This window comes from Balaenoptera ricei, chromosome 11, assembly GCF_028023285.1.
Source record: "Balaenoptera ricei isolate mBalRic1 chromosome 11, mBalRic1.hap2, whole genome shotgun sequence".
NCBI lineage: Eukaryota > Metazoa > Chordata > Mammalia > Artiodactyla > Balaenopteridae > Balaenoptera > Balaenoptera ricei.
In genome coordinates, this window is record NC_082649.1 from 62,714,561 (window position 1) to 62,742,241 (window position 27,681).

General features: G+C 51.3%; 2 protein-coding genes and 1 long non-coding RNA gene across 10 annotated transcripts in view; 2 read left to right on the forward strand and 1 right to left on the reverse strand.

Moving 5' to 3' along the window:
* The first annotated feature begins 196 nt into the window (after nucleotides 1-196).
* On the forward strand, nucleotides 197-3,912 carry LOC132374106 (uncharacterized). The gene is made up of 4 exons (XR_009505586.1): nucleotides 197-291; nucleotides 1,017-1,103; nucleotides 2,805-2,916; nucleotides 3,396-3,912. It is a non-coding gene; the product is annotated as an uncharacterized LOC132374106 (long non-coding RNA).
* A 7,649-nt stretch (nucleotides 3,913-11,561) lies between these two features.
* Nucleotides 11,562-23,735, forward strand: CSRNP1 (cysteine and serine rich nuclear protein 1). 2 transcript variants are annotated; one of them, XM_059939393.1, is made up of 5 exons: nucleotides 11,562-11,748; nucleotides 18,160-18,411; nucleotides 20,402-20,661; nucleotides 21,165-21,479; nucleotides 21,575-23,735. In XM_059939393.1, the coding sequence occupies exons 2-5, from the start codon at nucleotides 18,198-18,200 to the stop codon at nucleotides 22,553-22,555; spliced, it is 1,770 nt and encodes a 589-aa protein (XP_059795376.1). In that variant the 5' UTR covers nucleotides 11,562-11,748; nucleotides 18,160-18,197; the 3' UTR covers nucleotides 22,556-23,735. The 2 variants fall into 2 exon arrangements, with proteins under 2 accessions (XP_059795376.1, XP_059795375.1); XM_059939392.1 differs by lacking the exon at nucleotides 11,562-11,748 and adding an exon at nucleotides 16,262-17,301.
* Nucleotides 23,736-25,857: 2,122 nt separating this feature from the next.
* TTC21A (tetratricopeptide repeat domain 21A) overlaps nucleotides 25,858-27,681 on the reverse strand; it is a 31,519-nt gene continuing 29,695 nt past the window's right edge. For 4 of the 7 annotated variants that reach the window (XM_059939398.1, XM_059939397.1, XM_059939394.1 and 1 more), the window contains 3 exons: nucleotides 27,319-27,439; nucleotides 27,083-27,150; nucleotides 26,147-26,997 (listed from right to left, as the gene is read on the reverse strand). In XM_059939398.1, coding sequence (XP_059795381.1) covers nucleotides 26,920-26,997; nucleotides 27,083-27,150; nucleotides 27,319-27,439 — 267 coding nt within the window. In that variant the 3' untranslated portion in view covers nucleotides 26,147-26,919. The other 3 variants (XM_059939396.1, XM_059939395.1, XM_059939400.1) reach the window with 3 other exon arrangements.

Here is a 27,681-nt window from a genome sequence, read left to right on the forward strand (position 1 = left end):
GCGCGCGCACCCGGCAGCGGTGGGTGTTGGGGGCGTGGGGGATGTGGGGGGGCGTGGGGGGGCGTGGGGGCGGGGCCTCGGGTTTAGCTGGCGGCCGCTCGGCCGCACGCCGCTGCCAGCTCCACCCACCCCCGACCGGAAAGAGGAAGCTGCCTCTGGGCGGGGAGCTCCGGCCCCCTCCCCTGACGCACCCCGTTCCTCCTCCCCTCCCGCCTCCCCCGTTAGTTTTCTTACGAAAAAGTGCTGCTGAGAATTCCCAGAAGGTCCCGGATGTGAAGTCACCGGCGTGAGGTCAGCGAGCCTGGTTCCAGGAATCTGAAGCTTGTGGGGGAGGAAGGAAAGCGCCGAAAATAGGGGAGCAGGGGGGAGCAAGTGGAGCCGTGGCTGTTGTTGGCGGGGGGCCCCTGGCTCCCCTGAGTCCCACGCTTTTCTCCAGCTGGGTCTTCTGACCCCAAGAGAGGTTCCAAGGAAAAAGATGCTTCACTTCTCCCATAGTATAGAAATGCCAGTTGAAACCAGTATACTGATCCAAAAGGAGTGTTTATCCACTGTTGGGAGGCGGAGGGGTGGGAGAGAAGTGGAGAACAACCTGGCATTAGGATCAGAATTTTAAATGAACATACCCTTTGACCTAACAGTTGCGCGTACAGTAGCTCTATCACCTACTAATAACCTTGGAAATCATACAGTATCATTTCTTGCACATTTTGTTCATGATAGGTCACTAAGGCTGGCCCATATTCAAGGGGAGAGGAATTAGATTCCCTCTTCTGATAAGTGTGAAAGAATTTGCAGCCATGTTTTTAAACTATCACAGCTGTTATTATTGTGGCCCTTAGTATACTCTAGCTTCTAGTAAGTGAATTATCTCACTTCTTACCTATCAGCTCCACGTGGGAGGGCAAGGATTCATTTGATTCGTTAAGATCTCAGCCCCTCATCGCTCCCCAGTGAACCAAGGACCCTGTTCACTGCAGAGGTCGATAGATGGTATAGAAATGAATTTCCTCTTGCAGGAGCTGGCCTTGGACATCGTGCTCCACTTCCATTGGATGACATCCCTGTTGGCCCCATAGAAACCATCATCAGCACATGTGAGAATTGTGAGTGTAAGGGGATATGAGTGGGGCATGGCAGGGTCTGCTACACAGACAAGCAATTTTGTTCACATACATTTCATAAATGTGAGATCAGTGATCATTTCCACAGAAATCCCATTACCTTTGTAATCATCATCATGGTCTTGTAGGCACACCTCTACCACCAGAAGTGAGTTGGCCAGTTCAGCTCAGTTCATACTAAAGAGGATGCCATGGAGTCTAGTTCAGCTTGCTAAGAGATTTTTCACACCATTTACATGTGATTGTTTACATGTGTTATATTTCCATTTTATTGTTACTATTATATGGTAGTGTGGCCCCAAATCATAAAGATGGATCAGTAGTTCAAAAGAGGTTCATTAAAGCATAAAAATAATATTGAAAATAGCAAAAAAAAATACTGCAATATAAAATATGATCATATATACCAGAGTAAATGAGTGTGTAGAATGAGATAATTTTACACAAGGAGAAAAAAGGTGTGACTCAGAAAGACAGATACGGGAATGAATATCTGAAACTGGGATTTTGTTAGCTGGTAATCATTTTCTCTAGCCCTGGAGGCATCATCTCTTATGAAACTTTGTCAAACAGTGGCAGGAAGCCCAGTGAGACTTTTGCATCCTCTTCACATCAGATCCCATAAGCTAGTTAGAAAACCAATCAGGTCTTTCCATAATATGGGTAAAATAATAATGTCCAGTGTGGTCAAGATACATTTTGTCACTAAAGACAGAGAAAAGATCAAAACCAGAAAGGCATCATTAAAGGTGTCCAACTTACAGTGAAAACCTATACACTTCAAACTATGACATGTAAATTGAGTCATAGGCTACTGAGGAAAAGCAGAGCAAGCTCCTGACAAGATTACTTGATCAAACAACACTCTTTTTTTTAAATTAAATGAGTCTTTTTATTTACTTGACTTTTTAATATTTTCATTCTTTTTTTATAAAATAGTGATTCCTTTTCTTTTTTATAAATTTATTTATTTATTTTTGGCTGTGTTGGGTCTTTATTGCTGCGCACAGGCTTTCTCTAGTTGTGGCCAGTGGGGGCTACTCTTCGTTGCGGTGCGTGGGCTTCTCATTGCGGTGGCTTCTCTTGTTGCGGAGCATGGGCTATAGATGCGCAGGCTTCAGTGGTTGTGGCACGTGGGCTCAGTAGTTGTGGCTTGCGGGCTCTAGAGCGCAGGCTCAGTAGTTGTGGCACATGGGCTTAGCTGCTCCGCAGCATGTGGGATCTTCCTGGGCCAGGGATCAAACCCATGTCCCCTGCATTGGCAGGCGGATTCTTAACCACTGCGCCACCAGGGAAGTCCCCAAACAATACTTTTGGATGTCACATAAAATAAATGGCACATAGTGTGAAAGAGCAATGGCTGTCCTAAGTGAGTACTAGCAGACAGTTGGCTTTGCTGTTGAATACAAACCACTTGTGGCAAACCTTGTTCATTGTTGATCCAGAAATTTATTCCGTCCCTTCTTTCCTGATAAAAGATTCCTGATTTTGATCCATACACCAAGGTCTCCAATCTCAGGCAATTAATTACAAGTGGTCTAAATCAATCATGACCAGCCCATTTCCCACTTTCCCAGTCTCCCTTGCTGCTACATGAGACCCAGTTCTGGCCAATTAAATATGATGAAAAGTCTGCTGAGGGTACTCCTATGAAAATTTTTGGTTTGGTTTTGTTTTTTTCAGAAAATGGGTATACGTGCTGGTATCCCCCCTTCCCCCTTCTTCCTGACTTAACTATGGTCATGATGCCTGGACCTGGGCAGCCATCTTGCACCTATGAAGCAACCAGCACAAGGTAAAGGCTGAGAGAATTCTAGAGACACCAGCACTGACATTATTGAATGTCAGTGGTTGCCACCTTCCAGCCTTCCCGTTACAGTACAGAAGTAAACTGTAGTGAATTCTCTATTATTGGTAATTGAAAGCATTCCTAATGGGTGTACCACTGATGTGTCAGCTTGCCACATATTTTCCAAAAACACAGGAAGGAAATGTACCTGCTGACTTTTTGTTCTATGTATCACTGAATTCCTTTGCAAGATTAGATGAATGAGCTTCTGGCTTCCAGTTGGGTTCAGCCATGGGGAGACCCAGCAGGGACAGTAGAGGGAAGCGAATGAGATCAGGTATTTAGTCCTTTGGTTTCCTGCCTGTGAGTCTCCATGGGTTGGAGGTATCCTCCAGTGGGGGGCCACTGGTCCTCCCAAGGCAGCCAGCCCACTCAGTTCTCTCCCTTCTAGTGACCTCTCCCTTCCCCCCACATTTTCCCTTCAGGTCTATTGGTGGTAACAGCTCTGCTGCTGCTCGTCCAGGTTATCGTACCATCCCTTGGGGTGCTCCTACACCTACATGTTTGTAAGTAGTACCATTGTAAATAAGCTTTCCTAAAGTGATCCTGTTTTGAGTGTGCCATTATCTGATGGTACACTGACTGTCAGATTTAAAAGAAAACACACACACACACACACAACTTGCATCTGAACACCAACCACACACCACTGTATTCACAAAGACCAGCTGTCAGGCAACAATCTGGCTCCTGATCTCGATATGTGTAGAAACAAATAGCAAGAAGAGTCAATGCCCTCTATTCATGCCTCTCCGACTATGCCTTTTCAGAAAACTGTGTGGAGAAATGGACAGCAAGTAAAAGACACTGTTGAACAAAGTATGCTGGCTGTTGAGGGAAAGATATTCACATGAGGTTTTGAAATAAGAGATGAGATACAGCGTCCCTTTGTGGTACCGATAGCTCTTTACCACAGGTGGCTCGCTCACTCAAGAAGCATCTCAGTGGCACGTTCAGTATCTTGGTTACCCTGAACCTTTGGCTTCAGGGCGAGACTATCACTATTTTTCATGTTGAGGATATCAAGAATTTTGTTTTGTTTCTTGGTTTTTGTTTGTTTGATTCTGAGGATATCAAGAATTTGAAGACAGAACTGTGGTGCCAAGGCTCAGCCTTTGAGAATATGACTCTTTCCCTACATTTGAAGGTTTTTTTCTCTTGGCAGAGAAATAAATCAATATAAAGGCAACCACTAGAAAAATTAAAAACAGACTATAAAACTTCAAATCATCAGACAAAAATACAAACACATGTGAGCACACACACATACATATCAAAGAAAACAAAAAAATACACATGTAAAACATAGAAAACAGAAGAAGCATTAAAATAGAAAACACAGCAGAAGATGACAGAAGTAAGCATAATACATGTTATATCAAGGAATGTAAATAGAATAAACTCATATTATAACAGAAAAAAAAGATTATGAGATCATAAAACAATGTTCTATTGTATGTTGTATAGAAGAGATGCATCTTTAACAGCATCACTCAGAAAAGTTAAAAATAAAATATAAACCAAGGTATACAAGAAAATACTGAGCTGAGGCTGCAATGTTACTATCAGTCAAGGTCAAATTCAAAATAAAAATGCTAAATGAGAGAAGAGGAAGTTAAACAGGAAAGACAGCAGTATCCACATTAAGAATCTAGTTTTTTGAAATCTCTAGGCACCAGATAGCATAGCTTCAAAACCAAGAATAAGATATGGGAGTTGAGAATAACAGTATACATACAGAAAATGCAAATAGAAATTGGATGAGACATGAGTATATTTTAACTGACCTCATCGGCTCATGACCTAGTAAGAAACAAAAGATAAGGAGGAATGTGGGGAATCCAAATAGTAATTAGTAATTAAATATGATAGAACGTGAGGTGCAAAAATCTCAAATAAAATACTAGCAAATATAAATCAGCAATACCTTCAAAGAATCATTCATCATATCCAGGTAAGTTCATTCTAGTAATGCAGGTGGTCCAACATTAGGGAATTTGTAATAAAACTGACCATATTAATAGATCAGAGGAGAACTATATAACATCTCAATACATGCCAAAAAGACATTTGAAAAATATCCCAATCAATTCCTGCTTAAGACAAACAAAATCATAACAGAATAGCTAAATTATGCATAGATGATATGACTGAAAAATGCACAACCATTATAGACAATAAGAGAATTCAAAATGATGGCAGTTTACAAAGCTTAATATACAAAACTCAGTAGCCTTCCTCTACATATAAAAATACAATTTACCAGAAAATATAATAGGAATTGCACTTATAATAGCAATCAAAAAGATAAAATATTCAGAACAATACTTAAAAGACATATAAGGGCCTTTATGAATATTAAAATTATACAGGGAACATTCTATACTGAGCTTTTGAATAGAAAGACCCAATGTTATAAAAACGTCAAAGCTCAATTAATGTATCAATTCAATGTGATTCTAACTAAAATACTCACAGGATTTTTAGGTGGGGAGCTTGCCAAAAAATGATATGAAACTCAAATGGGGAATTAAATAAGGGGCTGGGAAAGCCCTGAAAAAGAAAAGTAACACGATGGGGCTACACCTATCAGATGATAAAACACATTATGAAATTGTAATTTGTAAAGCAATTTGGTACCCAAAGATGAAATAGACAACCCAGTGGACCAGAGTAGAGAACCAGAAACAGACTCCAGAACACATGAGAATTCAATTTCTGTTTAAAGTGACATTTGAATTAAAAGAAAAAGGTGGTAGGAAAATAAATCATTTGGGGGAAAAAATAAAATGGAAACCCTATACCATACTTTAAGTCAAAATAAATTCCAAATGGATAAAGGATTTATATATCTAAAAATAAGACCGTAAAGGGCTTCCCTGGTGGCGCAGTGGTTGGGAGTCCGCCTGCCAATGCAGAGGACACAGCTTCGAGCCCTGGTCCAGGAAGATCCCACATGCCGCGGAGCAACCAAGCCCATGCGCCACAACTACTGAAGCCCGTGGGCCTAGAGCTCGTGCTCCGCAGCAAGAGAAGGCACCGCAATGAGAAGCCCGCGCACCACAACGAAGAGTAGCCCCCACTCGCCACAACTAGAGAAAGCCCGTACGCAGCAACAAAGACCCAACACATCCAAAAAAAACAAAAAGACCATAAAACTTTAGAGAAAAGAATAGATGAATTTATTTGTAATATTCTGATAGGGAATGCAACACACAAACACCAGGATCCCTAAGGTAAATATTTAAGAAAATTGGCTACATAAAAATTTAAAACTTCTGTATGATAGAACATACTATCAACCTGGGTAAAAAGCAAACCAGGATTAAGTGCCACATGTGTGACAGACAGAAGGGCTCATCTCCCTAATCCTGAAAGACCTAAAACAACACAAGATAAGTAAAGAATATAAACCCGTGGTTTAGAGGGAAACACAAATGGCTTATAAGAGCCTCAACTTCACTCATAATTAGAGCAATGCATTTAAAACAGTAAGATCTCTTCTTGGTTTCTCCTATCAGATTGGCAGAGATCAATAAGTTTGATAACACTCAGTGCCAGGGAGGGTGTTGGGAAACAGGCATGCTCAAATACTATTGGTTGAGAGTAAAATTGGTGCAACTCTGGGGAGGGCGATTTGGCAATATCAGTCAAAATCCTTTGACCCAGAACTCAACTGCTCAGATTTTCAATCCACAGATCTACACTAAAAAGTCTTCCAGTTTAGATGAACAAGAATGTTCAGGAAATGTGCTTAAAGACATTCCCCTCTCCTGGGTTTCGCTTTCCACAGCCTTAGCTCTGTGGGTCCCAATCTTTGATATGCATCAGAATCAATGGAGGGCTGGTTAGAATGCAGGTTGCTGGGGCCACACTGCCAGAGTTTCTGATTAGTGGGTCTGGGGAGGACCCAATAATCTTCATTTCTAACAAGTTCTCAGGTGATGTTGACACTGCTGGCCTGGGAGCCACACCTTTAGCCTGTTTCAGGGACTAGGGTACTTGGAGGGATGGGGGCTTGGAGAAATGAGTTCCTTTGAGGGAAAGGAGGAAGAGGCAAGGTGGAGAGGAACAGGATGCTCCCCAGGACTGGGCAGAGGAGGAGGTGGTAGGGTGAGGTTATCCCCAGAGGGATGTTTGAGCCTCCTAAGGAGACAGGACTTAGTCCCCATTCCCAGTCTCACTAAAGACTCCTCCCTTCCCTTCCCACAACCAAGGTTGGCTCAGAAACAGCAGAGCCTACCTACTCTCTGTGAATCCATAGGCGTGGATAGGGGCATGCTACCCATGAGCAGAAAACATGGACTGAAAATCAGAGAGCCAGGCCATCTGGGACAGAGAAGGCATCCCCACTCCTCAGACAAACTTTGGAGGCAGCATATGGGAGAGGGTCCCTGCTCACTGAGGTTGAAGTTCTCCTTGGGACTTAGCTGCTTTGATTTGATTTTGAAAAATAATATTTTTTCAGCCAGGGTGCTGGGAAAACTGGCTATTCACATGCAAAAGAATGAAGCTGGACTCTGACCTTATACCATATACAAAAATTAACTCAAAATCGATCAAAGACATAAATGTAAGAGCTAAAACTTTAAAACCCTTAGACGCAAAAACCATGAACCTCCTTGCACCTAAGAATCATGGTGGAATAAAACTCTTACAGTAATTTAGATGGAGAGAAACTTAAACAGCTGAACCTGACCTGTGAGCCCCAGGTATCCCTCACTGGTCAGGAGGTAGACTTACTGGTGGACAGCTGAGAACAACAGCATCCCTTTCACAGTTATGGCACTATGATTGTCATCCCCTCCTCCCCTCCTTTTATCAAGGTTAGACTTACATACAGTGACGTAAACAAATCTTAAGAGTAGACCTTGAATTTTTACATATGTATATACTTGTCCAAGCATTGTCCAGAATAAGATATAGAACATCTCCAGTACCCCAGAAGGCTCGTCACCCTTCCTAGTCAATACTCGCAAAGGTAATGATATCTGTCACTGTGCTTTAGTTCTGCCTATTTTTAAACTTCATATAAATAAATGGAATCATAGTTATTCCTCTTTCATGCTTGGTTTCTTTTATTCAACATAATGTTTTTAAGATTCATCCCTGTCATTATATGAGGCAATTGTTTGTTCTTTTTCATTGCTATGTAATATTTCATTGTATGATAAATCGTAGTTGTTTTCAGTCACCTATTGGACATTTGCGTTGTTTCTAGTTTCAGGCTATTATGAATAAAGCTGCCATAACATTCTTGTGTCTTTCGTGGACATAAGCACCTTTTTTTCTCTTGGGAATATACAGAGCAGTAGAATTATAAGATCATAGAGTCTGGCCTTAGTAGGTACTGCCAAATTATTTTCCAAACTGATTGTATCAGTTTACCCTCCCAACAACAATGTATGATAAATCTGATGAATTCTCAATCCTGCCGCATTTAGTACTTAAAAAAAAAGTCCTTTTAATTTTAATCTTTTGGATGGAAATGCATCATTAATTTTTAATTTAAAAAATATCTATTTAAAACTAGTAGTAATTTTTTGTTTACCTAAAATTGGGTGGTCCATGTATGCTGAATGTTTGAGAAACTTGTGGGACTCTCTAAAGTATTCAAAAATTCCCTGAGGGTGTGTGGGTGTGTTTCTGCCTATGCATGTGCCACAGTCACAGATGGATGCTGCTCCAGACCCACCCTCCTTGCCTTGGAACAGACCCTTCACTTCCCTACCAACAGGAAGAGCTTACTTGTGATCCCAGAGGAAGATGTTTCTCATCACCAGCAACATCTGGGGAACATCTGGTGAGCCCATCCCAGGACAGGGAGATGCTTTTCTAGAGAAAACACATCACTTATTTGATTCTTTTTATTCTCCTATGTTTTCCCTTATTTTCTCCTTCTTTTCCTGCCTCCCAAACCCTGTCAACCATTGGGCTCCCTGCTCTAAGCCCCCACTCCAGCCCTTGCCAACTCCCTGCTCTGGTCTCTGTCCTGTCTGGTTTCCCTCATACACAGCCCAGCAGGATGCAAACTGAGACAGCCTGAGAGACCCTCATTAACTAGCGCTCAACACTACCCAGTTCCCTGATCAGCAGGCAGCATCTTCTAGAAACTAGCTCAAGGAATGTTGAAGGTAGTGGGGTTCTCTGGTCTAATGCCCCCATCTTACAAATTGGAAGACTTGAGAGAGACAGACACACACACACACACACACACACACACACACACACACACACACAGAAAACTAGAACTCCACTGTAGGTCACAGAGACCTCCCTGTCTCCTGAGGACCTACCTAGAGGATTAGAGGCAGGAAGGAGGCAGTGGAAGAAGTGATTCCTTGGGACCAGCAAGGTCTGTCACCCAGCAGCCACAGGAGACAGTGCAGCTGAGTATTTGAGGGGGGTGGGAGTGGGTGGGTAGCCACCCGCCTCATAGCCCTAAGGGCTGAGTCACCTCTAGCAGAGGACACAGCTTTGTAGCCTTTCAACTCCCTCCAGAGCTGTCTCAGCCACACCCAGGGCTTCAAGGGTCTGCTGATGACCCTTCCATCCCCACTTCCAGCCCTGCCCCCTCCTTGAGCCCCAGCTCCCGGTACACATTTACTGCATAGACAATTTATTCAATATGTTCTTAACGAGCACGAGCATGAAGGATAGTCAGACGTGGTCCCTGCCCTGCCCGGGCTCACAGACAACTCACATGGAAATGCACAAGGAAACCATACAACTAAGTGGGTGCAAGGCAGGTGCAGGCTGGGGAGTAGCATCTTTGGAAGTTTAAACCAGGATGAGCAGGACACACCCCAAGAACTGACTGCTGGCAATCAGGGCTGGAGTGCAGTTATCAAGGGCGTGGGGTGGAAGTGCAGAGGTAAGGGTGGAAGAAACTTATGGAGGTACAGAACAGAATACCTCGTGTGTAAATTAAAACCAGGTTGTAGCAATGTTACAAGCACAATGTGCAAGTAAAAAGACGTGCACACATTAAAGACAAAATGGAGGAGCAGGGAAGTGAGTGGGGCGTGGGAGTTTGAAGAAAGAGGTGAGGTTGCAAAGGTGGGCAAGGACCTGATTATTCTGGCTTTGTAGGCCCCACAGAGTTGAGACTTCATCCTGAGGGCACTGGGAAGTCACTGAAAGGTTGGCTCCAGCTGTCCAGACACCTCCTCGCTGCAGGCCCCCCTGCACATTCAAAGCATCCGGCAAGAACAGGGGCTGTAGTTTCCCCCAACCTGCATTCCTCCTAGGGTTCTTCCTTAGAAAGGTAAAGGGCAGGCAGACCCCTCCTGGCCCCCTCCACATACACACCTGTGGCTAGAGGGGCCCTTACCATCATCTCTACCCCAGATGCCATCCAGGCAGGACAGGTCACCCCCACCCGCCACCTGGAGTGAGGTAGAAAGGAATCCTGAGGGCTGGGCTAGTCACAGACAACGTTCTTCTAGGACAGTCAGAGAAGAACCCAGAATGCAGCGGGAGCCAGACTGGGAGGGGGGAGGGTCAGGCTCCCACGAAGGCTCCCTGGAGGAGGCAGTGCAAGCTGAGACCTTAAAGGCGGTGGGATTCTGGTAAGCAGCGAGAGGGCAAGAAGGCGTTCCAGGTGAGAGGAACACCTGCAGCAAAGGTGTGAGGTTAGAAACGCTCAGGGCACGCGTGGTGGGTAGGATCTGACCAGCACTTGGGAAGAGGGGCGGAGGGTGGGTTCCTGGGCCAGAACACGCTGCCGGGGCATGCACACACTTTCCCCGGCGCAGTAATACTGGGAGAGTTGGCCCCTACCCAGGAAAGGCCTTGGCGGGAGCAGAGCGGGCAGTGGGCCATTTTAAGTGGCCAGGGTTTGGCTGAGAAGAAACCAGCCTTTTTTTTTTTCTTCTTTTTTAAGAGAGGGATCGGGTGGCGGTGGGGATGGGGATAAGCTGTTATAGGAACCCCTAGCTCAGGGCTTCTGCAGAGTCTCTGGCCCATGGGCAGAGGTGAAGGTCGGGACCAAGGATTACCTTCTCCCCCAACCCCCTATCTCTACTCCCATCCCCCACCCGTTTCATCCCCAGAGTATACTTTCCAGGCGATCTGGGGGTGGGGGGTAGGAAGGGGGCAGAGGAGGGAACGTTTGATGGGATTATAGTAAACTGCCTCGGGCTCGGTGGCGGTTAGGGCGTGTAGGAGGCCTGGGCTCTGCCACCGCCGGGTGGCCTAACGGACGCTCCGCGCTGCTCCGGGCCTCAGTGTACCGATCTGTAAACGGGCGAGCAGAGGTGGGGATCTTCCCGACCTGCTCGGCCTGCTGGGAGTGTCGGAGACTCTCGGAACGCGTGCGGCAGAGGGCCCGGGGGAGAGCGGCGGAGGGGCGCGGGAGAGGCTGGGGGCCGAGAGCGCCCGCGGCGCTGGCGCGGGGTCAGAGTCCACAGGGAGGCCCGCGGCCGCTTAGTTGGCTCGGGCCTGGGGGGTGCGGTGCCTCCGGGGCGGGGGGGCGGTGCCACCGGGGCGGGGCGGGGCTGGGCGGGGCTGCAGGCGGGAGGCCCGGCGTGCGTCAGCGCCGTGAGCCCCGGAGTTTTCCACTGACGAGGAGGGCGGAGCTGCGGGCGGGGCCGGGCGCAGCCAGTCTCCCGCCGCCGCTGCCGCTGCCGGACGCGCAGAGCGAGGGGCTGCTGGGCCGACGGCTGCCCGCCGAGCTAGCGAGCGAGCGAGCGAGCGAGCGCGGGGTCGCAGCGCAGGGGGCGTTCCCGGCCAGGACGCGGGTCGCGGCGTTGCCCTTGGCGAGCGTCCGGATCGCAGGTCAGCGCCGTGGGCTCCGGGCCGGGGGACGGGACCTTGAGGAGGGGGTGTCTCGCATGGGACGCGCTGCTTCCCGGACCCTGCCGTTTGCCCCCCGCCACTTTGAGCGGGTGCCGGGGCGGGGACAGCCCGGCCCCGGACGGCGCGCCATGGCCGGAGTCCGGGTCGGGAGACCGGGAGGCGACAGTCTCAGGTTTTCCGCTCCCCTCCCCCGCCGCCGGGACCCCAACAGGTCACGGCGCCCCGAGCGCGGGGCGGGTGGCTGCCGAGCCGGGGTTGCGCGCTGGCGGCGGGCTGGCGGCGGGCTGGCGACGGGCGCGCGTCCGCGGGTGAGTTCCCTTTTGACCCAGTTGCCTGAGAACTTTTCAGAAGTTCCTCGCATGGCCGGAGCAGGTGACATTTGTCGCCTTCCTCCTCGGGCTCCCCCCGGGGGCGGGTGCCGGGGCTGCGGCGAGTGCCCGGCGTCAGTCAGGGAGGGAGTGGAGGGGTGAGCGTGGAGTGAGGCTCCGTGAGTCACGGACCCCGGGAGGGAGGGAGGAGGAGGGATTGTGTCGTACGCTCACCTGTTTGTCAGTCACCGTCACACGCAGAGGCCACCGCTGTGAGTCACGGGCGCAGCTACACCGGCCACCCGCGGGCACATGTAGGCTTCTCCCACGTACGGCTCCCTCCCCAGCACGTACTTCCTACAGGTCCTCAGTTTCCCCTCCCCGGGGGCCCTTACACCGGCACGGCACTGTTGAGATGCCCACACTACAGCAGCCGTCACACACTTAGTCACTCCTGCTCCCTGGCACAGTCACACACCGCCCACACTCCTGACACAAGGGGGTCCCTCCCCGGCTCCACTGCCCACTCGACACCTCCACTCAGATGTCTCACAGTCCTCTGGAGCGGAACTCATAGCTTACCCCCAAATCCTCATCATCACTGCCTTCTTTGGTCCCCACCTCCAGAGGTCACCAGGTTCCCTTCCCCTTTCTCCTAAGCCTTTGGCCTGTCATCTCTCACCTAGCTCTGGCAGCTTGGTCCAACCGGTCACACCCCCTTCTGTCCCTTGCTGAGCCATCTTTTTAAAATGCAAATCTGGTATTGTCACTCCCTACTTCAACCCTTCTGTGGCTTCCTGTGCCCTCAGGCTAAAGCCTGCCCTGTCAGCCCTGGCTCCCTGGCTCCTGAAGCCCCGTCCCAGGCCGCCCCTTCCCCCTCATCTCTCTGCCTCTCCCTCTTCAAGTCCCTCATGCTTCCTGTGCCCCCCTCTCTCTCTGGAGCTTTTCCTACACCCCATCCTTTACTCCAAGAGACCTGTCTTCACCCCAAGCTGTACCCCTCCCACCCTCCATCCCAGCACTCAACACGGTTTGTAACTCATTATACTCCTCCCCACTAAACTCAAAGCTTCAGGGGGGCAGCACTGGTCTGTGTCTTGCTCCCTGTATGCCCAGGTGTGTGACACAGTGCTTGGCATGTCATAGGCGCTCCATAAATATTTGTTGAAGGAATGAATGAATGAGAGTGAAGGGGGCCTCGCTTAGGTGGAGGAAGCAGTCTCTGTCAGGTGCAGTTTCCTTTCTGCAGGAGCAATTGCCTCATGTAGCCTGCAAACATTTGGCACCCCCCCAGTGCCAGGCCCTGGAGGCCAAGGCTGAGGAACTGTCCCCTCCCCTGGGGATCACTTTTGGAGGGATGGGTGGGGGAGGGGTGTGCCAAGGCTTCCTGCCTGCCCTCTCTGGGCTGCCCTGGCTGCCTTTCTAGCCAATCCCCGTGGGGGCCTGAGGTGCTCAGAGGTGCTCTCTCCTTCTGCCAGTAAGTAGTTCCTGAGGATCCGAGGTCATCTGACCCCAGGTACTGCGGGGAGCTGGCCTGGCCTGGCCAAGGCCTGGAACTCTGAGGTTAAAGGACATTCTTCAAATTCCTGAAGGAGGGTGGAGGCAGCTGAAGGTGCCCCCTTCCCAATACCAGCTCTCACTGGGGGCCAGGGCATTGGGACTGCTGTGGTCGAAGAGGAGTTGGTGTGACTTTTCAGAGGCCTGGGGATTCCTGCCCCCAAACAGCCTTTGTTTGCCTGGTACCCAGGGTGAGGTGGCCTTCCCTCGGCTCACATGGTGTGGCCTGAGTGTGTAGATAGTTGTGGCTAGTAGGGTGGGGAGGCGCCCCTCCTCCTCCTGGGCTGTCAGCTTCTGTGAGTGGTGACGGCAGGGCGGCCTGATTCTCAGGGCCCAGGCAGATCCCGGAAGAAGCCTGGTTCTCTTCGATTCAGGGCCTGTCTCTGGGGCTCCTTGGGGGTGTGGTATTTCTGTCTGAGCCGGCTCCTGGGAATTGCTTTTCCTTCCTCCAGGACCCTCGAAGGGGGCTGTACTCACCCTGGGAACGGTGCCACGGTCAGGATCTTGATTCCTGGGTAGCTGCTGAGGGCCCCTCCCCCACCCTCTGACTCACTGTCTGACACTTTTCTTGGACTCTTTCACTATCTCTCATTCCTTTTCTGACTTGGCCTCTCCTGTCTCTGGCTGAGTCTTTTTGTCTCATCTGCCTCTGCCTCTCTCAGCCTCTGGATCCCTAGGTCGGGCGGCCAAGCACAAGAGCCAGGGACTTTTCCTCCTCCCCCAGTGTCAGGGAGGAGATGATTTCCCATTTCCAGGTCTGCAGAGTTTGCTGGATGCTCCTCATTAGAACCTGCACCACAGGCTGTAGCTTTCCTGTGTCCCTGTTTCCCTGTCTGCAGCCTTGGAGTTTATAACCCCCTCACCTTAAGCTCCCATTCTGTAGACATCCCTGAGGCAGAGCCAGGGTGTCTGGCTTGAACCTGCTTCCTTAACACTCCTTCTATTTGTTTACTCTTGGGGAACCTCCTGAGATGCCTGTGTTGGCACCTGCCTGCAGCCTGAGCTTCCTTTTCCTGCTCTCAGAGTTACCCCCTTCTGGGTGCTATTCTTGCTCAAACCCTCAGGCACAGGTTGGGGGATGGGCACGTCCTCCCCTCCAACTAACTGTGACAGGAGCAGGAGGAGGGCACACTGACCAGTGGGCCCCAGAGACCTCATGTGCCTAAATCGTTTCTCTGTGTATACCTGATCTGCAGCGTCAGCTGCCTACCTCTGATGGTCCTCAGGAGCCTTCTCTGTGCCAGACTCTATTCCAGGCATAGGCACAGTGCCGATCAGGCCGAGAGGCCTTCATCCTGGCATGAGGGAGATGAGCAGTGAGGCCATTGCAGGAAGGGGCCGTAAGGGCTGTGGTGGGGGAATCCCAGAGCCTGCGGGAGCCCAGAGAGGCATGTAGTGGAGAGGAGTGAGGGTTTCAGGGAGGCCTTCTTGGAGGTGACTTCTAAAGGGGAGTGAGGCTGGGTTCCAGCTTGTGCAAAGGCCAGGAGGTGAGCAGGTCGTGGCCATTTGGGCAACTGCAAGTTCAGCTGGAGTATAAAGTGAGGGGGGTGGGGAGAGTCTTGCGTGATGAATCTGGAGGGCAGGCAGCAGCCAGGCCTTTTTCAGCCTCTTTTGGAATTGTGGACTTGATCCTAAGGGCTCCCCTTAGGGAATGATTTTCTGCATGGGGGTGGCAGTAGATAGACACGCGGTTTAATAAGATCACTCTAGCTGCAGGGTAAAGAGTGGCTGCGGGCAGGGGGCAGGAACAGAGGCAGGAGACATGGGTAGTAGCAGTGGAACAGAGACATAGGGGTAACAGACTTTCAGAATTGAAGGTGACATACGTAAAATGCACAAAGTATATGAATCTTATGTGTACAGTGAGATGTTTTAGACACTCATGGAACCACCACACAGATCAACATAGAATATTTCTAGACACCCCTCACCCCCGACCCCCCCCCCACCCCGCCCCGGGAAAATTACCTTATGACTGTCCCCAGTGCATGCCCTTCCCACTTGCTGGATAACCACGATTCTGAATTGTATCATCACTGATTGGGTTTGCCTTTTCTTGAACTTCGTTCACGTGTAATCTTGTGTCTGGCTTCTGTCACTCAACATGATATCAGTGAGATCCATCTGTATTGTGTGTATCCAGGAGCTCTTTCTTTTTTTCTCAGTGTAGAATGACACATTCACCAAGCATTTACCACTGTTCTAAGAACCTGACATGTAATGATTCACGTAAACTTCCCATCCCTGTGAGGTTGTAAGACAAAGAATTGAAGACACAGAGAAGTTAAGGAACTTGCCCAGGGTCACCCAGTCAACTGATAGCCGAGCCAGGGTTCTAATGTAAGCAGTCTGGTTCTGGAGCCAAGGTTTTCTTAACACTATGCTGGGTGGCCTCCGTGATACCTACCAAGTCTGTGCCTGGCCTTGTGTGGCTTAAATGAGCTAATGTGTACTTCCAGGACTGGGTGACTGGATGTGGATGGAGGGAGACAGGAAGGAGTTGAGGATGACTGCAGGTTTCTGGCTTGAGTAAGTGGGTGGGTGGCAGTGCTGTTACTAAGATAGGGAACACAGGAAGAGGAACAGATGGCATGGGGGGTGGGGAACAGAGACAAGGGGTTCGATTTGGGGCCTGCGGTATTTTGTTTCTAAGGGATGGCCAGGCAGAGAGACCAAGTGAGCCTTTGGTTTGGGGGAATCTCAGCCTTAGGTGTGTGATTAGGAAGGCATTCAGCACCCTGTAGACAGCATCTGGAGTTTGGGAAAGGATGGGGTCTCCCAGCGGGATTGTGGTGGGGACAAGATGCGTGGGTTGTGGTTTGTCCTTGTGTGTTTCTGTGTCTGGGTGCCTCTGTGCTCTGTCTGCTTGTGTGTATGTGAGTGTATGCCTGCCTCTGGGCCATGAGTTCCTGCATCTCCTGTGAGAGCCTTCAGGTCAGCTGAGAGCTGGGTTGTGTTTGTTTGTGGTTTGACCCTGGGGGGTGTGGGGGTGCCAAGCCTGAGAAACTATTTGCTGAGAAGCCCCCGGAAACACCTGTGCATCCTCCTTCCCTGGGCCCGTTGTTGTTGGAGGATTGGCAAGTCGGGGAGCTTCTCTTGCTGCTCATGTGCCTGAGGGGAGAGGCTGTCCCTGGGATGAATTTCATCTAGCAAGTTGGTTGACGGCACACCGCCTGGGTCTGGGATCCACAGATTTTGTGGAAGGCTAGGCAAACGGGGATAGAGGTGTTTAGAAAGGACACCTGAGTAGGGGAGATCGCCAGCCTTCTGGTTGGTTTTTCCTGTTCACTCTCATTTCCTGTGATGGCAGTGGGGGAGGGGCTCCCCAGCACTGGGGCCTCTGCATCGTTTCCCCTTCCTCCTGGTGACCTCCTGGGGCCCAGCCCTGAGTGCTCAGGAGGCACAGAGAGACAAGGTAGCTGGGCTCAGCCCTAAGGACCGAGTCCTTTGGGGATTCCCAAGCAGTGGAAGGGGTTGTTATTTGCTGCAGCATTTCAGGGAAGGAACCCCAAGTGCCCTCCACTCGATTGAGGCCAGCCAAGCTGTGGGAATCTCTGGTTGCACTCCTGTGGAGGGCTGAGACCCTTAAAGGGGAGACACAGCGAGCAGTGTATCCTGGGGTGCTCCAAGTCACCCAGCTACGGACGGGAGAGCGTCGTCTTGGCCGGTCAGTTTTACTAGAAGAGGGTTTTTTCTCAAGGGGAGAAAATAATTTCCCTAGGAAGTTATTTCAAACAAACAGGGTTAGTATTGGAGTGGAAGGCAAGATGAAGGTGAATTTTGAAGATCAAACAGGAGATGCTAAAGAGACACAAAGCCCAGGTGGCTCTGGCCCCAGTCAGGCCTGGAGGCCGGGGACTTCTCTTGTGGGCGGGGGTTTCTAAGGGAGAGTCCGAGCAGCTCCATCACAGGAAAGTTGGACGCTGGAAATTGGGGCTGGTGTCAAAGCCACCCTGTTCCTTGAGTCATGGTCAGCCTGGCCCTGAACGAGGGCCCGTTGCCGGGGTGTGCGGGGCGGCGTGTCTGTGGGTGTGCTAGGGGCAGGAGGAGGAGGAGGAAGAGCCACTGTACAAGGGCCGTGCAGGCTGCCGGCGTGCGCCCAGCCTCACACACACAAAGGCACACAGATGCAGCTGTGTGAATCACCCAGCCAGTGAGTCAGCCCCAGGATTCCTGCCGGGGAATGAGCGTGGCCAGGCTGAGGTCTGTCGGTCCATCTGTCGGTCTGGCGTGTGCTTGCGTGTAGGTGGGTTACAGGAGGTAGAGGGGAAGGTGCCCGGCGCTGTCCCAGGAAGCCTTTGGGGCAGAGGTGGCGGGAGTCTGTAAGGGCCAGGACGGAGGGTTTGGATCTCAGTGCTCCGTCTGGTGCAAAGAAGCCTACTAGAGACTTGGCCTTGGCACGTAGGGCTCCTCGGGGAGGGCCTGGGCTGCCTCGGAGGGTGGGTGGGAGAGGTGATGGCCAGGGCTGGGTGCCCACCTCCTGCCCTCAGGCCTGCCACCTAGAGCTTTCCCCTTCCTGTTCCAGGCTGTCTGTGCCCAGACCCCAGCGTACCCCTCACCACCATGACTGGGCTGCTGAAGAGGAAGTTTGACCAGCTGGACGAGGACTCCTCCTCGCTCTGCTCGTCCTCCTCCTCTTTGTCCTCCTCGGGCCGCCACTCTCCCTCCTGCTCCCTGAGCTCTTCGGCCTCCCCATCGTGGGACTCGGATGAGGAGGGCCCCTGGGATCAGATGCCCTTGCCTGACCGTGACTTCTGTGGCCCCCGAAGTTTCACCCGTGAGTCCCTTCACCCTGGGAACGCATTACACCCCTCTTTCCTTCCTGAAGATGAAACTGGGGGGCCCTGATGAAGTCGTTCTGGCCTCTGGAGGTCGTGTCCCCATGGCTTTAGCTTCCCTACTTGACTCCCCACCTCATCGACTTCCTGTCCTACAGGGGTCACTCGGGAATGCCCCCTGTCCAGAGGTACTTGGGTCCAGCTACATTCACCTTTAACCTTGGGACTCTCCAGCTTAGAAGTCATCATGTTCAGGGCAGGGCTCCTCAGTGGCCCTGGGGCCTTCCCGCCCAGCTCTGTCCCTCAGTTCCTGTTTTGTTTCTCCAGCTGGCTCCCTATCCTCTACCAACTGAACTGCCTGAGTCCCACACCCCACGCTTCTGTGCTGCAGGGCCTGTCAGGCCGGTCCCTCGCCTAGCAAAATGCTGTTTGGCTTTGCCTGAACGCAGTGAAAAGGTTTTTTCCCAGTTATTTTTTCAAGCTTGCGTAATTCTGATTCCAAACTGACAAAGGTGGCCCTAGAGCAGTGTTTCTCAACCTTATTTTTCATTATTGCACCCCAAACCCCAAGGAGCCCATTGAGACATTTTTTCTCTGATCCTCCCCACCGTGATGTCTTAATACCACAGATATGTCTATTTATGTACTATATGCATATCTGTACATTATACATGAAAAAGTATAATTTTTACCAGATAGAATCTAACAGTACATTAACTGACTAAACTACTATGGGTTTACTCTGGAAATACAAGGATGGTTTAACACTATAAAATCTAATCATATAGTTTACCAAATGACTATGTCAGAGGAGGAAAAATATAAGAGCCGCTGTAGATACTGAAAGAATATTTGATAACATGTAATATTCCTTCCAGATAAGACCCTCTGTATGATAAGAATAGTCAGGAACAAGATGAGGACACTGTCTGTCACCACTGTTAGCTGACATTGTTCAGGAAGTGCTAGACAATTCAGTTAGCAAAGAGAATGAGAAATATACTGGATTGGGACAGGCAAAATTGCCATGATTTGCACGTGTTCGACTACATGATAAATTCAAGAATATGTATACAGAAAACCTATTAGAAGGGAATTCCCTCAGGTAGCTGGGTACACAATTAATATATTAAGTTTAAATATATGGAATTGCTAAGATTTGATTATTTCATGGTAACTTCTTATGGTTCAACCCAATAAAAATCAATAATATACCAATATATATATCGACTATGCCAATACATAGCTTACTAATCAACATACTTAATAACTTATAAAGGGTAGACCTTTCTAAGCTTGTTGCAAAATGCAGAAGCTATAAAGGAAGAGCTCAATATACTTTTGATTACATAAACCTTAGAAATTATTTCGTAAAAGCCCACAAGCAAAAATAAAGGACTAGCAGAAACTAACACAACATTGTAAAGCAACTATACTCCAATAAAGATGTTAAAAAAAAAAAAAAGGACTAAAATATTTGCACAGATAGGTTAGATGATTAATGTCTAATATTGAATATATATAAAAAGCTCCTACAAATAAATTTTTTAAGAACTATAGAGGGACTTCCCTGGTGGCCCAGTGGCTAAGACTCCGTGCTTCCACTGCAGGGGGCACGGGTTCCATCCCTGGTCAGGAAACTAAGATCCCGCATGCCGCATGGCACTCACCCCCCCACCCCCGCTACAAAAAGAAAAAAAAAGAACTATAGAAAACTGTGCAGGGGAACAGTTACTAAATGGCTACTAAAGATGGGAAAGATGTTTAATGCTCTCATTTGGACTGGTAAATAACAATGAGCCAGTGTTGACATAGGGTGATGTTGCATTTTACCAGTTCCAGTCTCGGCCAGGCCAGCTCCTAGGCTCAGATTCATTTCTTTTTTGGGGTGGGAGGGGTGTGAGGAGAGATGGTTCAGCATCACCTCCTGGGGGTTAGGCCCTGCCTCACGGAGAACTAATGCCCGCCCCTTCCCTGCCTGCCTTCCAGCCCTGTCCATCCTGAAGCGGGCCCCCCGGAAGCGCCCAGGCCGGGTAGCCTTCGATGGCATCACTGTCTTCTACTTCCCTCGGTGCCAGGGCTTCACCAGTGTGCCTAGCCGCGGCGGCTGCACCCTGGGTATGGCCTCCCGCCACAGTGCCTACCGCCACTTCTCCCTGGCCGAGTTTACGCAGGAGCAAGCCCGGGCACGGCAAGAGAAGCTGCGCCTACGCTTGAAGGAGGAGAAGCTGGAGGCGCTGAGATGGAAGGTGGGGAGACCCTCTGCATGGCCCTCGCCCCAGGAGTTGCTTGGAAGTCCTAGCCTTGGGGGGACAGGTGTCAGGGTGGATGCCGATTTGCTTGTTGTGTTTTTGGGAGGCCTGTGGGGCTGTGATTGGCCTGATCAGGGTTTGCTGCCAAATTATCTGCAGGCAGATGGGTATAGAAGGTCTCCTGTTTGCTGCAGGGCTGGGGGCGTGGTGCCTGAATATGCCTGACCTCACTGGGAGGGGGAGTGGATGGGACACCGGGGGTCAGTGTATCTGTCTGGGGGAGGGGGTTTGTCCACGAACTGGGGAATGACATGAATAGGAAACCTGTTTGCAAATGCCCTGAGGGTGTTTTCTTGGCTGTCCCATTCACTATGGCATCCACAGTGCCCAGCCCAGAGAGAGTAAGCACGTGGCAGGGAGGTATTTATCAAGTGACCGATGCTGCCAGAAACCGCATCCGTGTCTGCCTCTCACGTCCCTCCTCTCTTCTCTGGACACAGCTTTCGGAGACCGGGATACCCAAGACAGAGGCCGGCCTGCCGCTTACAGTGGACACCATAGATGATGCCTTTGTGGAGGAGGATTTGGCAGTGGCCATGGCAGGTGGCCAGTTGGAGGAAATGACCTTCCTCCAGCCCTACCCAGCCCGGAAGCGGCGGGCTCTGCTGCGGGCCTCGGGCGTGCGGAGAATCGATCGCGAGGAGAAGCGAGAGCTGCAGGCCCTGCGCCAGTCCCGGGAGGACTGTGGCTGTCGCTGTGACAGGGTCTGTGATCCTGAGACCTGCAGCTGTAGCCTGGCGGGCATCAAGTGCCAGGTACGGGAGCCAGGCGGGGCTGGGAAGGCGAGCCTGAGTCAGGGGCTTCTCCGGGCTCGGCCGGATCCTCACCTGCACCTCTGCTTTCTTTGCAGATGGACCACACAGCGTTCCCCTGTGGCTGCTGCAGAGAGGGCTGTGAGAACCCTAAGGGCCGTGTGGAATTTAATCAGGCGCGAGTTCAGACCCATTTCATCCACACACTCACCCGCCTGCAGCTGGAGCAGGGGGCCGAGAGCCTTGGGGAGCTGGAGGCCCCGGCCCAGGGTGCCACATTCAGCCCCAACGAGCAGGTCCTGGCCCCCACATTCCCTCTGGCCAAGCCCCCCGTGAGCAGCGAGCTGGGAGACAACAGCTGCAGCAGCGACATGACCGATTCGTCCACAGCATCGAGCAGCAGCGAGGCCCCCAGTGGCTCTGCCCACCCGGCCCTGCCTGGCCCCGGCTTCCAGCCCGGAGTGGACGATGACAGCCTGGCTCGGATCCTGAGCTTCAGTGACTCTGACCTGGGTGGAGACGGGGAGGAGGAGGAGGAAGGGGGTGTGGGCAGCCTGGACAACCTCAGCTGCTTCCACCCAGCTGACATCTTTGGTACCGGTGACCCCGCTGGCCTGGCCAGCTGGACCCACAGCTATTCCAGCTCCAGCCTCGCGTCAGGCATCCTGGATGAAAACGCCAACCTGGATGCCAGCTGCTTCCTCAATAGTGGCCTTGAAAGCTTGGGGGAAGGCAGCCTCCCCGGCCCCCCGGTGCCAGCCATCACGGATGCCAGCCAGAGCAGCTCAGTGGACCTGAGCTTGTCCTCCTGTGACTCCTTCAAGCTGCTCCAGGCCCTGCCAGACTACAGTCTGGGGCCCCACTACACCTCCCAAAAGGTGTCTGATAGCCTGGACAACCTCGAGGCGCCCCACTTCGCCCTGCCTGCCTTTTCTCCCCCTGGGGACGCCAGCACGTGCTTCCTGGAGTCCATCATGGGCTTGTCTGAGCCAGCCGCCGAGGCCCTGGCTCCCTTCATGGACGGCCAGTTGTTTGAGGACACTGCCCCATCGTCGCTGGTGGAGGCTGTGTCTGTGTGAGGGTTAGGGTGCCTTTTCCCGGCCCCAAGAGCCCTGTTGCTGCTTCGTTGTAATTGGGGGCTCCCTGAGGTCTGTCTGTATGTAACGGTCTCCCATTGGCTGGCTCCCATGTGGGCACTCCTAATTTTCATGCAACACTCTGGATTGATTTATTTATTTTTGTAACCTTCTGTGCTGAAGGGGGACGGGGGGGGGCACTTCCCCTTTCAGCCGCCTGGTCCCCCATATGCCCACACCCTCTCTTCCACTTCCATGGCCGTGCCAGGAGCAGGAAGAAATGTGGCTCCCCTGGAGCTTTGCAGACTCCTTTTCGGTCTTGTATGATGTTCCTAAGCCCAAAGACAGCCACACAGGGCTGAAATCAGCCACTTCTTAAGGCTTCTTCTGCCACCCTGAGCCCTAGACTCATGGGTGGCTGAATCCTCTGGACTGTGAAGACTATAATTTATTTCCATAATAATTTATTTGGAGACTAGGTGGCTGGCAGGCAATGCTAGGGTCGGGGTGGGACACAGACCCCTGCGAGTCCCTTTGCCTTTTAGTCCTGCAGCCCTGCCCTTGCCGGGACTTTGGTGTGGACCAGGCATGGATTTGAGCCCTCTGTCTAATGTGGCAGCTGCCCTGCTCCGGCTGGCTGAGCAAGCCGGGGCTGGCCTGGGACAGCATCTGGGCAGGGGGAGGGGCTGGGCTTACCAACCGTGACCAAAACCCTCTTCTGCCCCACACAGCCCCCTCTCCTTCCTGTCCTCTGCCCCATCTTCCCCCTCCCCAAAGGCCGCAGCTTTTATTCCAAGCCCATCAATGTAGGAGGGGGAAGCAGGAGGCCCAGAGAGGGCAAGGGGCTGCCCCAGGGCCTGTAGCACGCCCCTGACCACTCGGCTTTCCAGGCACGCACTCCAGCCTGGTCCCCCTGCCCGTACCCTAAGGCCACTTGGCCAAGGGCGAGGGGTGGCTCCTTATGGCTTTCATGCCATTTGTTTGCAGATGTTGAATTTCGCATCATAGTTTCTATATTGTCCCTGAGTATTAGAACTGTAATTTATTCATTTTTCTGTGTCTGTGCCAAGAAGCCCAGGCTCTGGGCCTGCCGTCTTGCATAGGAGGCCTTGCCAGCCTGCGAGCTTGTGGGAACACCTTGTACCTGAGCTTACAGGTACCAATAAAGAGGCTCTATTTTTCAGTGTGGTCTGCGTTTGTGGATCTGGGAGCACATTTGTGGGACCAGGAGCACAGGTACACCCTCAGGTGGCAGTGAGGAGGCAGGGGGAGGGGGAGACAGGCCCTGCTGGGCAGTATGGACATTGAGGCTGTGTTGGGGATAGAAGTGGGGGACACACTGGGCCTCTTTCCATGCCAGCCAGTCAACTCAGAGACAGGAAGCCAGCGAGAAGAGGCTGGCCAGGCAGATGGAGCAGTTTTCCCCGTGGATGAAGCCATCTCCAGTGGTCACCTGGATGGTGGTGGGGAGCAGCAGCAGGGCAGTCTTCTGGGACAGGGCTGTCCGCTTGGGATGGGTGTGGGCTTACTTCTTCCCACTCACCCGCACTGAGCTGGGGCCTGGCCTTGAGGGTGAAGCGGGCAGTGGGATATGGCTGGTGCAGGCCTTATGTGGGACTGAGTGGCTGAGGTCCTTGGGGACTTGAGCACCAGAAGCTGCAGAACCTCATCCATCTGCACCAGCCAGACCTGTCTGACCTGTCCCTGGCAGCTTGGGCCAAAGGCCAGAAGAGCAGGCTGCACTCTGCCCCAGGGGGCCCCAGTCTGGGGGCCTGAGGAGCAAGGTTGACCTCCCCTCTAGGAATAATAATGATTTATACAAGTGCTAGGAGGGGTCACTGAAAAGACCTGACTTGGGTCTCCCTGCCTGTGCTGGGCACCCCTTATTTCCTCTCTATGGCTTACTGGTTAAGAGCACAGACCCAGAGTCCCAGGGTTCGAATCCCAGCTCTTATACTAACTAGTGAGGTGACTTATGCAAATTACTTCCCCTCTCTGTGCCTGGGTGTCCCCCGTATTGTCCAAATAATAACACTGCTCACCTCACAAGCTTGCTCAGTTCATACGCACCCAGTGCTCAGAGGAGTGCCTGGAACATGTAAGCCTCGGGTGCGTGTCTGACTTCCCATTCTGTTTTCATGTGTCTGCTCTATTTCTGTATGTTTTATCCTCTTTTTCTGCCAGTTCTGTCACCCTTTAGGTATCTATCGCTTGCCTCAGGACATGTGTAGACATGGTCATGTGGTCATGTCGTCAGTGGAGTGGCCGTTAGAGAACTCATGGCTTGGAGTCTGGGCTATGGTGGGGCTGCCTGTCCCTGGTACCAGCTTAGGCAGGGACAGCCAGGTCTTAGGCGTCTCAGGGTGGAGTATTCTGGTACATCAAGTTGTCTCGTGTCCCCTCTCACTGATCCCTGGGAGCCCTATTGTAGAGATTGCTCCAGCACGCATGATCCAAAACCTGGGTCTCTCCAAGGGTCCTGAGGCTCTGCTCTGGCCAGCCTGGGGGTCTGGGTGGCAGCCCCCGACAGCTCCAAAACTCTGGCTGGGAGCCCCTGCAGGCTCCCATCCCGTGGCCACAGCCCATGGCTGGACTGAGCCTACCCACTCCCCATCTAGGGCCCCAGGGTCACTTGGGTTTTTTTTTCTCAACATAATCCACCCCAAGAAACTAGGTTGTAAAGCAGATCATAATAAAGGCAGCTGGCTTCCCATAGGAAGGATGGTGGTAACCTGGGGAAAACGTTCCAGATCACTGACTCATACCAAAAGGCCATGCACATGATCAGCAGTATGTTATAAAGACAAGGCTCGCAGCCATCAGGGATGACTTAGGCTGTTCTAGAAGGGACCCTTACCCATTCACTGTTCCCAAACCTTAGTCACTGGACAACTTCTCTTGAAAACTTTGCCATATCTGCATTCTACTCATACTAAGTATTTTACTTTATATCAATTATATCAATATGCTTAAAAGTTAGAACCGGGCTTCCCTGGTGGCGCAGTGGTTGAGAATCTGCCTGCCAATGCAGGGGACACGGGTTCGAGCCCTGGTCTGGGAAGATCCCACATGCCACGGAGCAACTAGGCCCGTGAGCCACAATTACTGAGCCTGCGCGTCTGGAGCCTGTGCTCTGCAACAAGAGAGGCCGCGATAGTGAGAGGCCCGCGCACCACGATAAAGAGTGGCCCCCACTTGCCGCAACTAGAGAAAGCCCTCGCACAGAAACGAAGACCCAACACAGCCATAAATAAATAAATAAATAAATAAAATTAAAAAAAAAAAAAAGTTAGAACCATTCTACATAACAGCACCCGCAAATTCATGAGTTTGTTGTACTATTTTTCTCTATAAGGATGATACTTAAACACATAGTTATTAAACTTTCAAATGTTTGCTGTATATCATTAGCAGGGATTTGTACCATGATCTGGGAACACAGAGATCTAGTCTAATTTCCTGCCACAGATGGGGACACATACCCAGAGGGGAAGGTCACACAGGGAGATTCTAGGCCTCCTGACTCCCAGTTCAGAGTTCCTTCCCCTGAGGTCAGACTGGCCCATTAGTGCCATCCTGCAAAACAGGAAGAGAGGTATTGGGAGCACACCAAAGGTGACCTCTGTCACCCTCTTGCCAGCTACAATTAACACTATTCATCTTCACAGGGACCCCTGCTTTTGTCCCCTGAGGTGTTAAAAGGGTTCCTCGAGGATGAATTAGTTGGTCACTGTCTTTTACTAAAGATGAAGTAAGAGCTAGTTTTTCTTGGGATGTATTTTCCTGTCAGAGGCAAGAGTAATCAGGGTTTGTCCCAAACTGGTAAGGACCAGCAGATGCCGGCTGAAGACTTGGGGAGGGGGAGGCAGAATGCATGGACAGAGTGGGCCTGTTTGGGCCTCTGCCAGTGAGGACACAGGGGGCAGCTTGGCAGAGAGGAGCAGTTGCTTCTTTAATCCAGGATTCTGGGGACCAGACAGGAGAAGAGAGGCTTGTACGGGCCAACATAAAAATATTAAAATAGCTGTAGGGTATTTTTTAAACCACCTCTTTGTTCCCCTTTGGCCTCTGAGAGTCTGGGATAAAAGTGGGGCCCATTAGAAGTTGCCCAGTGAGCTCAGTGAAAGCTAAGCTGGTTGATAGCTTTCTTCCCCAGAGCAAAATTGCTTCTTGTGCCTTAAAAACATAAAGCTTTGGGATGTCCCTTAGACCAGATTAGGCATGATTCACATAAACCACACACAATATAGAAATGGGAAGAATATGTTATTTTCTGACTCTCTTCTCCACTGACCCACTTCCCACCCCCTCCATGAAACTTCTGTAGGTTGATAGTTTCCACCCACCCTGGCTCCCACTGACCACAGCTAGGGCCTCAGAGACCCTTGGGCCTTTTCCAAAATTTCTTCTCTGATTCTGGGGTAGTTGGGGTGCTCCTTGAGGACCTGGGACCGAGAGAGAAAGGGTGTGAAGCACCAGGCAGGGCTCCCTGCCGCTGCAGCAAGCCCCCCACCACTGTCGGGGGCTTACATCGTGGCAGACTTCGATGGCCTCCACGAATCTCTTGTCCTTCAAGTAGTTGAAAGCGAGTTTGAAGCCTGTCCAGAGGCAGGAAGAATGCAGACAATGGGTGGCACTCTGACGACCTGAGAACCCCTCTGGTTCCCACAACAGCCAGAACATAGGCCTTGTGTTGTGGGGTGAGTTTGTTGGTCCTCCGGCCCAGCTCCCTCCCGCACCCACGCGCGCCTGCCTGGCTGCCTTACCGCTGGCAGGGTTGGCATGATGGCTGTACTTCCAGGCCAGCTCATAGTTGGTGGCTGCGTCCTTGTACGACTGTTCTCTCTCCATGATGAAGCCCATGTACTCGTAGGCCTTGCAGCAGGACTGCAGGGAAAGCCGGTCAGAGCCTCTGCGGAGGGGAAGCCACATCCCGTCCCGGTGGGGGCAAGGGATGGGCGGTGGGTGCATTCACCCAAACCACTCAGGGACTCCAGCAGCACTGCCCACCTTGGCGAGGGGTGAACTGTGTACCCTCTTCTCAGCTGTGCCCACTCTGACAGGACCCCTTCCTCCGCAGCCCTCCTGCCCTGACCTGCAAACGCCCCTCCCGGCCCCACCAAACCCTC

Excerpts from the sequence above, each read along its gene's own strand:
- CSRNP1 (XM_059939393.1), top strand. The coding sequence starts at position 18,198 with ATGACTGGGCTGCTGAAGAGGAAGTTTGACCAGCTGGACGAGGACTCC. Across the intron at positions 20,662-21,164 it reads TGGAGGCGCTGAGATGGAAG|CTTTCGGAGACCGGGATACC; the intron begins GTGGGGAGACCC and ends CTCTGGACACAG. Across the intron at positions 21,480-21,574 it reads TGGCGGGCATCAAGTGCCAG|ATGGACCACACAGCGTTCCC; the intron begins GTACGGGAGCCA and ends CTTTCTTTGCAG.